At 36.1% G+C, this 18,444-nt stretch overlaps 1 protein-coding gene and 1 long non-coding RNA gene across 2 annotated transcripts in view; both read right to left on the bottom strand.

The window, feature by feature from the left end:
• Positions 1-354: 354 nt before the first annotated feature.
• Positions 355-6,333, bottom strand: LOC135776905 (uncharacterized). The gene is made up of 3 exons (XR_010544223.2): positions 6,219-6,333; positions 5,696-5,823; positions 355-758 (listed from the first exon to the last, which is right to left on the bottom strand). It is a non-coding gene; the product is annotated as an uncharacterized lncRNA (long non-coding RNA).
• Positions 6,334-17,028: 10,695 nt separating this feature from the next.
• The window catches only part of gpr34l (G protein-coupled receptor 34 like), a 2,503-nt gene continuing 1,087 nt past the window's right edge, over positions 17,029-18,444 (bottom strand). Inside the window, exon 3 of the mRNA XM_073812564.1 lies at positions 17,029-18,444. This exon is cut by the window's right edge and continues 1 nt beyond it. Within this exon, the coding sequence (XP_073668665.1) occupies positions 18,065-18,444 (380 nt within the window). The 3' untranslated portion in view covers positions 17,029-18,064.

Genomic DNA, 18,444 nt, shown 5'->3' with positions numbered 1-18,444 from the left:
AGTCTTTGATTAAGAATTTATGTAAAACAGCTCTTTAGCAGACATCTTACAGACGTACCAGTGCTCGCTGAGTTGTTAGCAATTTTAGAAGACAGAGAGCAAACATGAACCACACACATGATGTTACATGATACTACATACATGTTGTAACTTCGTATCGAGCACCCTCAAAAAAAGAAGTCACCGGCCGCATATTGGTACAATAAAGTCTATATCAGTACATTAAAGGTGCATACTCATACCAAATGTATACATATCTGCACCTAAATGGTAGATATTAAAAGGGTGCTGCCCCAGTGACAACTAGGCAAAGTTTTTGAACACAATTCACACGTTTTTATAATCTGCCAGTAATTTAATGCAAAACACTAAAATGAATAGACTTTCTCAATTGGACCATTGCACCAAATGACCATTGCATAAGATATTCTTGAACAGATCACACAAATGTTCATAATTAAGGTTATATGTTTTTCTATAAAATGGGTTCAAAGCTTAAGGTCTGTTTATTGATTAACTTGCTGTTGTTTTTATCAATGTTCTGCCATCTGACACTTGAAAAGCATTGGTATGTGGCTTCAGGAAGATGTCTCATGTGTTTTCATTGAACTAAGGATAACCTTGGAAATCTTCAGCACATTTCCATAGCAACCAGGATGAAAAATGGCTCTTTCTGCAATAAACAATGTTGTCAGTGTTCCAGTTTAGATCCATATGTTCTGTTCCCTGCAACAGGTGATCCTTAAAATGTGCCAGCACTAAAGTAGAAAATAAAGAAAACATTCTGTAAATAAATAAACACTCTTTTAGAACAGAAAGTTAAGTTATGAATCATGCTGTTATGCTATCTGTAGCTACATGTCTTTAAAATGCAAAATCTGGTATAAGCCAGTCCAGTAGTGGGTTGATTATAACTCCATGAAACTCCATTAAATTTGAATGCAGCCTATGGTCAGTAAACTTTGAAAAAAAAAACACCCATGCAAAGTTTAATTCTGTTGTACACTACACACGCCATCACTGTCAAAGTCCCTAAGAATTTCATCAATGTGTCCAAGGGTGAAATTGTACATCTAAGCTTAAGCTGACCTTCTACAGCAGATTCCTTTATTACGTTCACCCATTCTGGTGTATTTTTAGTAAATTAAGCCTGATTTTGAATACCAAGTACGTGACTGCCAATAACTTGGGCAAAAAATTTATAATTCACATTCAGGAAATAATAGCAATGTCCTTGCATCAAATACAAAACAGAAATGGGGAGAATTTCTCACACCCCTGTATGTACAGGGGTGTGAGAAATTTTCAGAAACTCGTACAGTGCTTAGAGGTTAAATCGATTTCTGATTCAGAGTCATTATTAATTGTGATATCACACTTCGTTATGAATATTAAAACATAATTAATGCCTAATGGAGATGTAGTGAACCACTTTCAGATGTCATTTTAATTCATTGTGATTCATGAAGCCCAATGTTAAAGGTGCTCTAAGCGAATTCACGCATTAAAGACCATAAAACATTTTTTGTTACATACAGCAAACATCTCCTCACTATCTGCTTGCTCCCTGTCCGCTGATCAAACTGTAAAAAAACGCGATCTCTGTAGACAGCCTAGGCTCCACAAACTGCAATAACAACAAAGTGGCCAAACCTACCACCAGAAACGATAACAAAGTATTCCAGCCAATAAACGACAAGAAGGATTTGGGGGTGGGGGTTGGGCGCGTTCATGAAAGCACAAAAGGGAGGGGGAGGAGTTAGCTACACTCCGTTGTTTTGAAAACAGTTCAAACGTCAACAAAAAGTGACGTTGCACAGATTCGCTTAGAGCGCCTTTAATGTATAGTTGCCATGCAGGATATGCCTATATATTGTGTAAGGAGATTTTTTGTTTTTTGCATTGCCTTTAACTTCACGTTTAACTTCTGGTAGTACTTTTCTTGAGTTCTAATAATATGGTGTATTAACTGCACATAAAGAGCTTCATGTCAAAACGAGATAACTCCGTTTTTTTTTTACTTTTTCAGAAATCTCGTTTTTTGGTTGTGCATTCTAATTAATATCAATTCAACTGCAGTTGGTTTGTTTAATAAGTAACGGCTGAAGGGCGTTGATAGGCACGACGCGAAGCTAAGGGCGCAGTGATAAACAAAACCGTTGGGTAAAGCGGTCATAGCAGTGTTTTATTGTGAATAAAGCACACCTACAGTATTGACCAATCAGAATCAAGGATTGGAACTAACCGTTTTATAAAACAAAATAAAAACATGATAACATAATAATAAACATGTTTTGACAAAAATGTTAAAAACGGAGTTATCTTGTTTTGCAACGAAACTCTTCACATTTCGATATCAAGCTTATAGAGTTGCATTTTCCCCCTTTGTAATCTTAGATTCAAACCAGATGGTTAACAAAATTTCCATAAAGATCAGTAGTTACTGTAGTTCCAGGGTTCCCGCGGGGTCTTAAAAAGTCTAAAATTCAGAATGTTAAATTTAAGGCCTTAAAAAGTCTTAAAAACACCCAGATTTTTATCCCAGGTCTTAAATTTAATTTACCCAAGTCTTAAATTTCTTACCTCTTTTCATTCCCGAAAAGCGTTGTCGGCAGAAAATAAAATAGTAATTTAAAATGCTGAAGAACTAACTTAAAGTCGCAATGAAATTGAAATGAAAAACTATATATGTATTTTTAATAGTGTGGTATTATTAACAAATGACTCATCTGTGAGCTTCATTATTTTTTTAAAATTCGTGTGTGCTCATAATCTTTAATCAAAAATGCAAATCTCCTCCCCTCCTCAAAACGATCTCTCTTCACTTCCGGTCAAAAGTATGGCAGGTGGGCGGGGTCCGGGAGAAGATCGCAGTGATTAGCAATTAGCAACACGACCCAACTTCAAACGATCCAATCAGATCTCGATGGACAAATTCAAATCCAGCCCTGCCTTATTTCATCTCAAAAGCCGTTTCATTCGGATATACGTCACCACGGGGAAAATAAGGCAATCGCTACTTCCGTTTCATGGCGACTTTAATGGCGGAGGCAGAAAGTGTATGATGGTGGGTCTCTAAAAAGAAACGTTCCGCCCTTTGCAAATCGTGCCATAAGCTATATTTCAGGTGTTGTGATCTGACTGTTTACTGTGGGTTTGGCGAGAAACAATCCTTAAATTTATAAGCAAAAATCTTTTTCGGGGTAATTTATAAGCCCGTGGCTTACCTGAGCATTTGCCAGGTTCTGAAACATAGAGGACACAGAAGCGAACAAAAATCAATGCTGCTTTATTGAAAATCAACTTAAACAGTCGGGCCGTCGAGTCACGAGCCACCAACAGCGTGTCAACTTTATAGTGTTACACAGTTTTATATTTTAGACTTTAATATTGCTCTCTGCTGCGATGCACTTGAACCTAACGCTTTTCCCTTCAGCTCTCCACAAACAGCAGTGAATGGCAGACGGAAAGCAAGAAAGTACCGTATTAAACCATATATTTCAAAAAAGTGCAATTGTCGTCTTTTAGGAACAATTCAAACTTTTTGATTGCGCAAATGCTTCAGGAGTTACGGGTAGCCTCTTATGGAACGGCTGAAATTCCACAAGGGGGCGCATTTGTTCCTCAGACGTTGCACAATAAACATGACATCCGAATATATTCATTATAAATCATGAATGAAAAGTGAGATTCGAACTAATGAACTTATTGTATACACTATTTATATCGTAAAACGTCAGAAACGTCAAGATTGTGAGATGAACAAATCGTTTTGGATTAAAAGGCTTGGATATTCCATTTCCTTGGACTTTTGGGGATTTATGAACAATTTGTTTTGGACAATTTCACCGAAGCGGATAAAGGAAAGATTTTGAAGGTAAGTAAATATTCTAAATCGGCGCCGCCCGGTTCAGGTAACTAACAACTAGATTACAGTTTTATGACTCCTAAAAATCATATTATGCTTTCTGTGTGCGCTTAATGGAATCCCGAAAGTCTAAGCTTTACAACGATGTGCCGCATGACCGTATATTTTGAAGATTTAATGCAGCCTCACGTGCAAGGGAGGGGGTGTGCCGTGTACGGCACAGTGTTCCTTATCAGGTTAAATGAACAGCGGTAGAATCAGAGCCCTTTCGCATAGGCAGGCTGCTGCATACAGCATCGCCTGGTTTATTTAAGTTAACTAAGCATTACATTCGCAAGTCATAAGCATATTACAACAATTAACGATTAACTAAGAATAATAATCAATATTTTAAAGTTAATTTCAAAGTTAATATTCTGAAATAAGACCATTTCTGAAATAAGAAATGTGACCCTTCAGAGGCTACAGCCTTCGGATTGAGAAACGGTCTTGATAACCTTAGCAACACATATCAAACAGCCTTTTAATGGTAAATTTCATTTTCTTAATGCAGATTCATCCATTATTGTGTAATTAGAGAGGCTATTAAACATGATGGCGGTATATAGTGCATATTTATGCATAAAACGTATGGGTGGAGTGTTTTTTTGGCTCTGTAATTCTGTATTCAATTAAATGCAATACATTAATTTATTAATAAATTGTATTAATAAAATGCATATATTAATGCTTTTAGGGATTAATAATAATTGAAAGTGATATTTTGTTCTTTGTATATTTATAAACAGGCACAAGATATATACACAGCACACAGTCCAGTTGTACATTAAACATTATGGGGTGGTTTCCTGGGCAGGGATTAGCTTAAACCAGGACTAGGCCTTAGTTTAATTATGACATATAACTAGTTTTAATAAACATGCCTTACTAAATCCATTACTTGTGTGCATTTTGATGTATTTTAAGATATGTCAGTGCAAATTGTTTTCAAGTTTGGAAAGCTCTTAAAACTAGTCTTATCCCTGTCTGGGAAACCTCCCCTATAAGCTTACGTACTACAGAGTGTGATGCATTTTAAAGCTTTAAAGTTGTATTAGGCAGTGTAAAACTAGGCACAAACCAGCAGCTGACCATACCAAGTGATCTAATATTAGTGAATTTTATTTGTCAAAAAACATTGTTAATAGAATTTTATAAAAATACTACTTACACATATTAGTGTGATGTATAAATATTGTAAATCAATGCATTTCTTGACTATTAATTAAGAAAAATCACAGCTCTTTGCCTCTAACTCAATGTATTTCAATGGCTCACTATGAGCCATTTTTGGGCTTCCATTGTCAGAAGTCTCTTCCTAAAGGGCTATGGGTAAAATTTGTCGGCGCCAACACTCGCGGTCTAATAGAGTTAAGCATAATGTATTTCCATGTATTTTGATTATCTATTTTAAAACTGCGTTCATTTTATATTTTTCTATAACTGAATCAATAAAAATAGAACGTTTTAAGAATTTCTGAGATCATTTGAATGCTTCTAGTAATGTGTCGTGTTGGTCTTAAATTTGACTCATAATGGTCTTAAAAGGTCTTAAAAAGGTCTTAAATTTAACTTGCTGAAACCTGCAAGAACCCTGTAGTTCGGCTTTGGCCAAAGAAATTGTAAGTTTTGTAGTATTATTAACTAGTTATGATAAAAGCATGAACATTAATAAATGTTTTGATACAATTAAAAAAAAATTACTTTTCTAATGAGATTAAAGACACAATATGTAAATTTGTAAAAACCATTTGCACGGTGTGATGTATGTAATGCAGTTGTACTTACATTATACCTAAAGTTCCAAAGGATTTGTAAATCCAGAGAATTTTCAGTTTAAAATAATGGCTCATTTCTTGTCGTTGCCCTTTTAGTCACTAAGTATCCACGTTATCCTCAGTTTCCGGTTGTAGAAACTATGGCAATACAGGTGAACATAAAATAATGTGGTTAAATGTAAAGGTAATAAAAAAAAAATGAATCATTAGCTCATCCATGAACATGATTAATCTCTGGATGTTGAAAACGTCTCCTATCGTGCACTTTCCTTCATGAAGTCATTAAGCTTTGTTATTGTGATATTGTATACAGTAATAGCGACCTCTAGTTGTGAAAATCTACATATTGTGGCTTTAACACATTTATTCAATTTGACACTAAAACTGTTTTCAGTGGTTCTGTACAATTTCTAAAAAACAATTATACAAAACTAAAACCAGATTACTGTTCTATATCAACCTATCTTCAATCGTTTATCCATTCCCCCAAATATGAGCCACCAAAACATTGAATAAAATATTGTGTGATATACCTTCATAGTAAACAGATGAGTTCAAATTTGCTGTTTAGCATTCATTCTTCAAAGATCTTGATGTCTGAGTACTATCTGTAGCTCTCGCTCATTTAACCAGTTACCAGGACAACCACACCGGCCCTAGTAACTATGCTGGTTTCTATGGGAACTACTGCCGACTAGTCTCTTCAATGTCAGTGTTGAAAATTGGAAACAGAGAAATGTTGGTCAACTGCAAGACAGAATGCACGCAGTTTTACAGAAACTTGCATGTATTTTAGCTCTGTTGCAAAACCTCCCAAGCTACCCCAGTAGCTTGTCTGAGATGCTGCCTTTAAAGATATTAAGTCAGATTCTGGGGCAATTATATGTGTCATTCGATCAATGCTGCCAATTGTGCTACACGTAGGTATTTATTCTTCGCATATATTCTAAAGCTTTGATCTATGGATTGATAACATGTTGATGTATACAGATTTTGTGAGCTTTCTGTTGAACCTTTTCTATACATTTGACAATATCCGTATTTAAAGTTCCCGTGTACAGGAATTTGCAATCCACTTCGGTTTTGTGATTATTCCCGAGTCAAATGGAATATCATACGAGGAAAATAGTAGGCGTGGTTTGCATTTTCCACTGTGAGTTGATTAGATATAGAAAAGAAGGCGTTTCATTCAGAAATGGAACTCACAGCAGACTAGCAGTAGGAGGGGGCGGGGTTAAAGGATGCTCCGCCTAGCTGTCACACTGACGTCATCAGAGAGGGATCACCATAGGAGGGTGGAAGTATGAGGGCATATAAATTTAAAAGAGTACCAATAATGACCCACACAGATAAATTATTTATAATGAACACTCACCCAGACTAACTGCATTCACTTCAACAGTACACAACCAGAGCCTACTATAAAGAATACTGTACTTCACAAACTCTAATGGGACATTCACACGCTTCCCAATCACTTTCAATGGATGACATCATGCGTAGCCGAACTGAATTGTGGATCTGTCGGCATCGTGTCACTGCCGTTGCTCGCGTTGTTGCTCAACTTTTCAAGCGGCAATGTGTGCGTCAGCCAATCTGATTGCATTATGCAAATAACCTAGAGCCAGCCAATTACGTTAATGGAAGACCGGAGCATGTTTTGCGGACACTGTAACTGGCTGTTGGCAATGCTTCAGACAAGCCCTGTGTGAATGTACAGTAAGGGTGCGTGTACACCAAAGAGTTTAGACGCGACTGAAAACAACAGGCGGGCGCCGACTTTGGTTGCTATGATACTTCTACTAGTGGATGAACGATGTGTCGGTTGGCTATTGTAATATTTGTCCCTCCCATCCTCCACTTTGATTGGCATGAGACAAGTGACATTGACGAGCTGAGCGTGTCACTCAAAGTTGAAAATTTCTTAACTCTCTGCCCTCAGCGCTGAGCGCAGAAAAACAGCTTAAGAGCTTATTATAGTTGTGCGTACGTCCTACGGCATGACGCCATAGGCTACGCATCAGATCTGCGAACCCATCAGTATGGTCCACAAAGAACTGACGTACTGTTAAAATTTTGCTGAGGTGCACGTCAGGCTATGCAGAGCAACACACAGCCTACATATATATTACTGCATAGCTACGGCATAGACCTTTCACACGACTATAACATGAGATTTAGCGCCGGTGCTTAGCTCGGACAAAACCCGCCAGCTGCTGGCATTTTTAAAAAGCACCATGCTTCCATTGGAAACAATTGAAAACATATGTCGGCCGCCGACGTAAACACTTTGGTGTGCACGCTACCTACAGCACTTGCCATATTCTGTGTGTTCTTGTCAGAAGTACGGTATGCAGCAATATGATGAGGTCATGTTATGTCAATTTAGTATACATCTGTTTGAAAATTAAAAATGCATACTCTGAGTAAAGAGTATACTGCAATGTACTGTAAAATCAGGGAAATTTGTACAACAGTGTGCAACAATAGTCCATAAATAATGTTTATATAGCATTACAGAGCCTTTAGTGTAAGACTTTTACCTATGTTTGCTTTCACCAATAAACCAAAAACAGTTTATGTATTTTTGTAACTGCTTGAAATTCATTTTGTGACAAAAATAAATTGTGTCTACCCTATTTCTATCTATTACTTTATTTCGGTTTGTTCAAATGGGTGAGGAAGATAGTGAAGGAAATGCATGTATTTAGCATAATTTTGATGGTTTTACCGTTACTGTAAAACAAAAAAACTGTAATAAAGAATGGGTACATGTGTTAGTCAGATATTCATAAATAATAAAAGGATATTTTTGGGTGCTGCACTTTTTATTGCTCCATTCATCCACATAATTACACATTTATTTTGATCATATTCAGAAATGATGTCTGTGTTATGACATGCGTGTCATTACAGGTAAGTGTTTCAGGTAAGTGAGTAGTTTGTTTTTGTATTACGCCATGAAATGAACACGTCCATGTAAACCCATTGGCATGCTGTCAAAACCATGAAATACCACTGCAGAATACGTCTGTCATAATTTCCCCGACCCTTCAGAAATTCATGTGTGAGAAAGAGCACGAACGAATCTCATTCGCACGCCGTGTTCCTCTTGATCTTAGCAATCCATCTTTTTATTTTCTGAATAAAAAAGGGAAAAGAGTAATGAAATGACAAGAGGACGGGGAAAGCTCCAATTATTGTGCAGATGAATGTATCTGTATGGCAGCATGGTTTAGTGTGGCTTAGCCATTTTCTGAATGATATCATGCCCACCGTGTTCATTAAGTGGCTGCCATTTGAATCAGTGGGCGCTAAAATGGATTGGCAACAGATGGTGAAAGGATATGACTGTTAATACAGTTGCTTAGTAACACAATCAGCCTCTGAAATGAGAGCCTATGACTCCTTTGCATTTTTCAATGGTGTCTGAGATTACAACTGGCAGGAGTGTGAATTAAAATCTCTGGCATGTGTGTAGCTTCAGGTAGTCTTATTAAAGATCAAGCTAGAGGCAAACATAATTCCTTGTTATGTTTTTACTTTTTTATTTCTTATTTTGAAATCTTTATTATTATCATAATAAATCTTTATAAATCACAGTGAAGCATTTCTGTGTGCTACCAGCAGAGGGGGCTGTACAATGCACAGTTCATTCTTACACAGACTGAACAATTTAGCTTTCTTACAATTTAATTGATATAATAAGCAAAAAACTAATCCTCCTTCACTTTTCTGCTGACGATTCACTAAACTACTAATACATTTTTACTATTATAATTTGTTTACTATTATAAAAGGTAATTTACAAGAAATACATTTCAATCAGCTCTTTTTACATGAGGAAGACTATTACTATAAGCATTTAAGATTATTGTTGCAAGCAAATATAAAATTTTGTAGTCATGTTTTGTCAAATATAATCTAATGTACTTTAATGTATGTTTGATATACTTTAAATTAGCTGTCAACAATCTTTTGTTTTCCTTTTTAAATGTTGGGAGGCATAAACTGGATTCAAATGCATTAAACTCTTTATATATTTGCAGACCATCAACAAAAGAACTACAATGAACTACAAACATGGATAACAGGAAAGCTAAAACACAAAATACAAACCAAAAGTCCACAGAGATCAAAAGAAAAAAAAAAGACCAGAGCTGCGTCTAATTCACCTACAGTAATTAGCCTACTATGCCCTAATAGTACTGTTATTGTGTTGAGAAAAGTACATACTGTACTGTTGAGTGCAGTACAACACAGTAGACACATACTGTCACACCCTTACGAAAATTAACCTTTTTTGGGGGGGTGGTAAAAGTGTGGTAACCATTGTTTTTTGGTGATTACTATAGCAAAACCATGGTTTTACTACGGTAATTTTGTAAAAAAAATACTGTAATTTTGTTTTCCACTGATGATGCGGTATATATATACATTTCCTTGGCCAAAAATAATTTTTAAATATATGCTAAATCCATTTTGATGAAAGTAAGGCCTAAATAAATATATTTTTTAATTTGCAAATATAATTTAGTTTTTACCTTAATATATAAACATAAATTTCAATTAAATTTATTTTTAAAACATATTTCAAAATAAACAACAAAAGCAATGTTTTGGTATTTTTGTATTTTTGGCCATTTGCGGTCACACTAGACTTTTCATTCCATTGACTTCCATTCATATACGCATGAGAATGCATCAGACCAGAAACGCAAGCTCATGCGACGATATGTCTCAGGTTGCTGTGCAAAGTTCAAGTCTGATGAACCTGTGAACTCATTGTTGTGACCAATGCTTGTACCTGCTTTATTTTGGCACCAAAGTCTATAGATGTCTTCAAGAGGGGGCAAGGGAAGTCCAATGATCTTTTAAAAAGTTGTAATGAGCCTCTGCCGTGCAGTTCTTTCAGCAGCTGAACACTTCCCATACCAAGCTGAGATGCAGTATGTTAAAATACTTTCTACCATGCAATGGTAGAAGGACTTCATCAGTCCAGATGAGAGGTGGACCTTTTTTACAGTTCTATGAAAAAAGTCTTTGTTGGGCCTTTTTAACCATAGCAGATGTGTGCAACAGTTTATTTAAAGTCGCCATGAAACGGAAGTAGCGATTGCCTTATTTTCCCCGTGGTGACGTATATCCGAATGAAACGGCTTTTGAGATGAAATAAGGCAGGGCTGGATTTGAATTTGTCCATCGAGATCTGATTGGATCGTTTGAAGTTGGGTCGTGTTGCTAATTGCTAATCACTGCGATCTTCTCCCGGACCCCGCCCACCTGCCATACTTTTGACCGGAAGTGAAGAGAGATCGTTTTGAGGAGGGGAGGAGATTTGCATTTTTGATTAAAGATTATGAGCACACACGAATTTTTTAAAAATAATGAAGCTCACAGATAAGTCATTTGTTAATAATACCACACTATTAAAAATACATATATAGTTTTTCATTTCAATTTCATTGCGACTTTAAGATCTGCACTGACATGAATACCAAGGAACTTGCAAAACTTTGCAATCTCCTCCCCTCTTATTACCAAGGGCCTCTCGGTGTACCAGCTCATTAGTTTTGTTTGTATTAAGGGACAGGCAATATAAAGAGCACTATTTATGCCATCCTAAGTGGATCTTTTTGACCTACTGTATAAGCATATAGGCCCTTTTCACAACTACGTCACTCAACTTCAGCTTTTCAGTGAAGCTGCGGGATTCAACTTCCATATCAGGCTTTACAGTGGGGAATTGCATTGACATGCGGGAATGCTTAACAACAACTCAAAATATGGATGATAAGTTTATTTATGTTTACGTATTTAATATCGTGTTATTGTGGTAACGTTATAGGTTATTTCTAAGTTAGCAATATGTAACTGCATTAAACAGTTTAAAAAACAGGTAGGTAACGTTAGCGATAACTTTAGCAACAGGGATATATGCATCACGAAGTTAAAACATTACACTTTGCCTTTTATATTTAAATGAGATTACTTTCCAGTCAAAATGTTGTTTATTATAGCTTGATAGGTACACCAACTTAAAGGGCCAAAACAATTATATAGCTACGGTGATGCTATTCATTGTCCACCTCTAAACAGCAGTCCGTCCTACACACTAGTGGTGGGCAGAGCGAGGCTTCGTGAAACACTGAAACAGTTGAATCAATTGTGCCGTATGTTTCGAGGCTTCGAAACATCAATCCGAAACCGCCTCCACAGTGACACCTAGCGGTCGTTTGCATGTCTTTACATGAAGCAGCCTTGACAAGATTTTAGACGAGCGCTAACAAATTGTATCCCACATGTTGTTTGATTGATACACAAGTGATAGAATGGGAGAGTGGATAGTGCTCTCGACTCTCATGCATAGATCTTAGGATCGGACCTGGGAAATGCATGTGCTACGTCATCATAATTAAATGGTTTTTGTTGTTGTTTTAACATCTGTTTGACAACTACATGAGCTTTTAGGCTCACAATTGTCGATAACTATAGGCTATTTTGGGTCTATTTAATGAAAAAAAAAATAGAATAGAGATATACCAAATAAATAATAAGAGATTCATAAAATATATCAAGCCATAATATGCAACATTGTTTACATATAAAGATCTTTATTCAAATATATAAATTGTTCTGTGTTGATAAACTCAACCAGCTTCTTTTTTACATATAATTTCTCCAGCCTTTGAAAACATTCTCACACAAGGGACACTTGTTGCTGGCATGCATTTTTTGTAAGTAGCCTAAGTGTTACATACCTATGAGGAAAAATTACTTCTTTTCAGTAATTTATAGTATTTGATCTTGCCAAAAACGCATCTATGAGGTATTGTCAGTTTTGTTTCCTACCCTGTCAGTTTAAGATTCGAAGCAGATTCGACAGGTACGCCACCTTTCGAAATACTTGTGAAATGCACCGCTTGGTGTTTCGAATCACTTCATCACGTGACATGGGTGTTTCGAATCACATTTCGGAGCAGTGTTTCGAAACATTTACGCTTCGGGATCTCGACACAGTGTCGAAACGTCAGTTTCGCGGGAGCCATCCCTACTACACACGCGTGTACTTAATCAAAATTCTGTCACAGTGTTCCTTGTTATAATCATTGTGTAAATATTATGTTTTTATATTTAAAGGGTTTTTTTCTATAAATGTTAAATTTGCCATGACAGCATGGTAGTTACATTTATGCTATATTATAACAGTATAATAGTATAACAATAGTAATTGAAAAATAAAGTGCGAGCAGTCTTCACCAAGAGGTTCGGCCTCGATCAATCCGTGACCTCCATATTTATAGCCTTCAAGCCACAAAAACATCATTCGATTATACTGGGAGGCTTTCAATACCTCTCCTTATTAGGATATAAATTCATTTTACCTTTTCTTAGCCACACATCAAATACATTTTTAAGTAAGTGTTTCCCAACCGTTTTTCTGCCATGGCACAGTTTTGATGAGTACAAAAATGATAACACTTAACGATAAGGTTCATTAATTCACATTAGTTAATGTAATGAGCATTACATTTCTTACAGTTTTTATTAATCCTTATGTTAGTTAATATAATTTTTTTTATTGTTTGTTCATGTTAGTTCACAGTGCACTAACTAACGTTAACAAGATTTTAATAAAGTATTAGTAATTATTGAAATTAACATTAAGTAAGGAATAATTGACGACGGGCCATTGAATTATAAGAAAATAATGCACACCCAAGGTGCAATGCGGCACGACGCGCGGGTGTGCATTATTTTCAAATAATTCAAAGGACCGGAGTCAATTATTCCTCTTATACAACGGTTACCACAAACATTGCTCTGGTGCCTATTTTTAAGACATTTGACAAGTTAGGTGTGCGGTTATCAGAAATTAATGCATACCCACACAGCATTTCTCAGCCAATCAGAATACAGCATTCAACAGACCCGTGGTATAACACAGATTAATAAATGCTGTATAAGTGCAATTCATTATTAGTTCATGCTAATTAATGTAGTTAACTAATGTGAACTAATGAACCTTATTGTAAAGTGTTACCAAAAAAAAAACATGGCACACCACTTTCACAATAAGCATTAACAAACTGCACAAACCTGTATTGCAATGCTTTAAAGACTTGTTAATCTGAAATATTATACTGTAATAAATGTAGTCTTAAATTTAATGTGAAACTTTATCTTGTTTTGATGAAAACAAAGATGATATCCTGGCTGGAATTGATGACAGTGACCAACTCAGCAACTTGGTAGCTAGCTTCGCGCACTTTTTTAAACCAATGTTGCAGTGATATTTTCCACGGCAGTGGTTGGGAAACAATGTTCTAAGTAAACGAAACTTGCATACGTCTCATCTTTATACATTAACAAAGTAAGGAAGCAAAAGAGAGAAAAAAATAACTCAGACACAGCTCACACTAGCTTAGGTTTGTCACCTCTTTAACAGATAAAAAATATTTTAACACATCTAGTCATCATATAGCATAAATGAAACTTATCACTTAGTACATATACGTGTTGCAAAGCCATTTCGCACCTTCTTTTGCATGCAAGCAAGGCCTGTGTGTCCAAGCACACAGAACACATTAAAATTAACTTCACATTAAGACGGCTTTAACTTATTAAAGCTTTAACCTCATCAACTATAAATCCTGACTCTACCCCTATAGAATAACGGGTCGCTGCCATTGTAATTCTTGCATCAACCCCAGTAACCTTCTATTGGTCTGTTGTTGTTTCCTAATTATCCGAACCATCAGTCTTGAAGTATTGGTGAGGTCTTCTTCACTCATTTGAATTCTTTGCCCATTTCCTTCTTCTTCTTGTTCCGCCAGCAAAGATGCTCTATTGGGTTGAGATCTGGTGACTGTGGGGGCCATTTTAGTACAGTGAACTCGTTGTCATGTTCAAGAAACCAATTTGAAATGATTCGAGCTTTGTGGCATGGGGCATTTTCCTGCTGGAAGTAGCCATCAGAGGATGGGTACATGGTGGTCATAAAGGGATGGACATGGTCAGAAACAATGCTCAGGTAGACTGTGGCATTTAAACAATGCCCAATTGGCCCTAAGGGGCCTAAAGTGTGCCAAGAAGACATCCCCCACACAATTACACCAGCAGCCTGCACAGTGGTAACAAGGCATGATGGATCCATGTTCTTATTCTGTTTATGCCAAATTCTTACTTGACCATCTGAATGTCTCAACAGAAATTGAGACTCATCAGACCAGGCAACATTTTTCCAGTCTTCAACTGTCCAATTTTGGTCCAATTTTTTTCCAGTCTTCAACTGTCCAAATTTTTCAAATTGTAGCCTCTTTTTCCTATTTGTAGTGGAGATGAGTGGTACCCAGTGGGGTCTTCTGCTGTTGTAGCCCATCCGCCTCAAAATTGTGCGTGTTGTGGCTTCACAAATGCTTTGCTGCATACCTCGGTTTTAACGAGTGGTTATTTCAGTCAAAGTTGCTCTTCTATCAGCTTGAATCAGTCGGCCCATTCTCCTCTGACCTCTAGCATCAACAAGGCATTTTCGCCCACAGGACTGCCGCATACATGTTTTTTCCCTTTTCACACCATTCTTTGTAAACCCTAGAAATGGTTGTGCGTGAAAATCCCAGTAACTGAATAGATTGTGAAATACTCAGACCGGCCCGTCTGGCACCAACAACCATGTCACACTCAAAATTGCTTCAAAAACCTTTCTTTCCAATTCTGACATTCAGTTTTGAGTTCAGGAGATTGTCTTGACCAGCACCACACCCCTAAATGTATTGAAGCAACTGCCATGTGATTGGTTGATTAGATAATTCCATTAATGAGAAGCAGGTGTTCCTAAAAATTCTTAAGGTGAGTGTATTACTGTATTTTTCCGGCAACCCAAATGCCGGAATTTTACCACTTTGTTACGGAATTTTTTGTACAGTGCAGATCATTAGGAATAATTTTAATTTGCTGTGGTTGACTAAGTGCACTTCATTTCTTGGGTCCTATATGGCATCTGACCATTTAGGGTGGTGATAAGATGGTGGCAGTTTTCATGCATGCTTGTACAGCAGTGTGTGCTAATGAGAGATTAAAAATGAGTTTTGCAGTTGACTTAAATAATTGAGAGAATTTTCATTCTCAAGTAAAAAATGTTTATGTTGCTCAGTTGCTAGATTAATAATGGTACCAAAAAAGGTCATGGGTTCACTCCCGGAAAAACACACATGCACAGTAGCCTACTGACAAAATGTATACATTTGAATAAGATGTACTGTACGTCACTTTGAATAAAAGCATCTGCTAAACGCATAAAAGTGAAGTTAACGTAACTTTTATTTAACACTTTACAATAAGGTTGAATTTGTCAACATAAGTATTGTGGGGTCTTACAATTTCTGTAAATTTTTGGTATATTCAAGCAATGCTCTATACAATGCACAATGAGCAAACATTATTTGCCATGTGTATTTGCATTAACTAACATTAACAAAGATTTAAAAATGCTTTATAAGTACTTACTTACTTATTCATTTAGCTGACGCTTTTATCCAAAGCGACTTACAATTGCTATATATGTCAGAGGTCGCACGCCTCTGGAGCAACTAGGGGTTAAGTGTCTTGCTCAGGGACACAATGGTGTCACAGTGGATTCGAACCCGGTTCTCTCACACCAAAGGCGAGTGTCTTATCCACTGCGCCATCACCACCGTATTGTATTATTATTAAGTATTGCTTATTATTGTTAGTTCGTTAGTTTGCTAATGCATATAAACAAATAATACAACCTATACTGTAAAGTGTTAACAACTTTTCTTTTAATGTAAATGTGAGACACAGAAACAGTGCAGGGTCATAAGTTTAAAGTCATAGTGACCTATATACCCACTATAGCTATACACCATCAGTCTCAAAGCACTGTGTAACACCTACAGCTCAAGAAAGCTTCACTTGTTTCACTTCCTTGCGATGTTTTTTTTTAATGTTTGAGTGTATTATCAAAAATGCAAAATAATCTAAGACTCTAAGTTGCAAACAAGTCCTGCAGTTCGCCCACACGCTCAGAAAAAACCTCTCATCAACGTTCTCTCCCGTTCAATAACATTTGGTTTTATGATCTGACTCATATCTGTAGATGAGAAAAAATTACATCAAACCCACACTGCAACTTTGAGCATCATGCATACTGTATCTTCAATTTATCAATCCATCAAATCAGCTGAGGAGTTGCTTTTGATTTGAGACACTTAGATGGCGCATAATGCGCAATTATTGCACTAAATCTGAAAAAATATGTGAAGCAGTACCATTTTTAAGCAACATGAGGAAATTCAAAGATCAAATGACTTTAAATAATTTTATTTTCACAACATGTTAATGTAATAACTTACAGATTACAGGCATGTATGCATGTACACATAAAGATACAGTAAGCCAGTAATGCATTAAAAAAAAGACACACAAAATCAAACAACTACCACCTTAGTATTTCTGTTCAGGTAACTTAAAAAAGTACAATATTCAATAACTGATAGGCTCTCAGGTGCAAAATTCAAATAAAAAAAGTATTTTTAAATAAATATAGATTAAACAAAAAGTGCATTTAACTTCCCATTAATAAACTAAGTTGCTTCAATGTTTAATGTGGCTAACACATACATCACCACCACAAAAAAAAATCACAAAACAACACTGTTGAGCTATGACATCCGTGGAAGATCTGTGACATTTGCAAAGGTCATTTTATACTTCACACTCATAACTAGCAAAAATATACGTTATTCTTTCTATAAATTAATAACACTATTTCACAAAAACAAAGCTATGAGTAAAATTTTAATATGGTTATGAAAAATCTGATAAAGCTTTAATATATCTATACACAAATATACAATAAATGCTACAGTCAGTATATATAAAGTATTCTGTATTTACATTACTACACATACGCTACCAGTTAAACATTTGGACACACTCATTTTTATTAATAATATTAAACTATTCTTTTTTTAGTTTTAGAGTAATGATAAAGTCATCCAAATATTAAAAAGAAAACTTTTGAAATTCCACAAATGGAGGCATGGGAATGTCGTGAATGAAACGTAAGACAAATTTTTTACTCTTCAAAGTAAAGCCATTAAGGAAAATTAAAAAAAGGTTCCATTCTATATCTATATACTGTCAGAAAAAAAAAGACAAAAATGCAAGCTGCATGTCACTGGGGTGGTACCTAATAGGTACATATATGTATACATTTGGTACCGATATGTACCTTTGGGGTACTTATAAAAACTCACAAAGGGGAAAAGTGTCATTTTTGACAGGGTACTGCCCCAGTGACAGCATTGTTGATCTTTATTTATAGGTATCAAATGACTGCAAGCGATCTGTTAAGCTAAATTTCAGTGAGTGAGCGGTTTATGCTGATCCTTCGTCTGTTTAAAGCATACATGTTTTTAAACTCGCCCTGAATAGCACACAGTATGGTTTTCCTGTAAGCTTTTGATAAGAAATAATAGATAACTGGGTCTAGGCAGCTATTAAGTGTGGACAATAGCAAGGTGCTCTCATTTAAGATGTGCAACATTTGTTTGCTCCCAAGATCTCCTATCACACTCATTTGTGCCAGAACATACGGGATACGTACTGCGTGGTAAGGTAAGAAGCATAGCGTAAAAATCGCCGGTACCAGGAAAGTCTTTACGATGATCCACTTTTTGCGACTTTGTCCCTTAGGCTCACCATTTCCAATGGACATAGTCCTAATTTTATTAG

This window comes from Paramisgurnus dabryanus, chromosome 18 (assembly GCF_030506205.2).
Source record: "Paramisgurnus dabryanus chromosome 18, PD_genome_1.1, whole genome shotgun sequence".
NCBI classification, from domain to species: domain Eukaryota; kingdom Metazoa; phylum Chordata; class Actinopteri; order Cypriniformes; family Cobitidae; genus Paramisgurnus; species Paramisgurnus dabryanus.
Note: the sequence above shows the minus strand (reverse complement) of the source record. Positions and strands in the feature narration are given on the sequence as shown.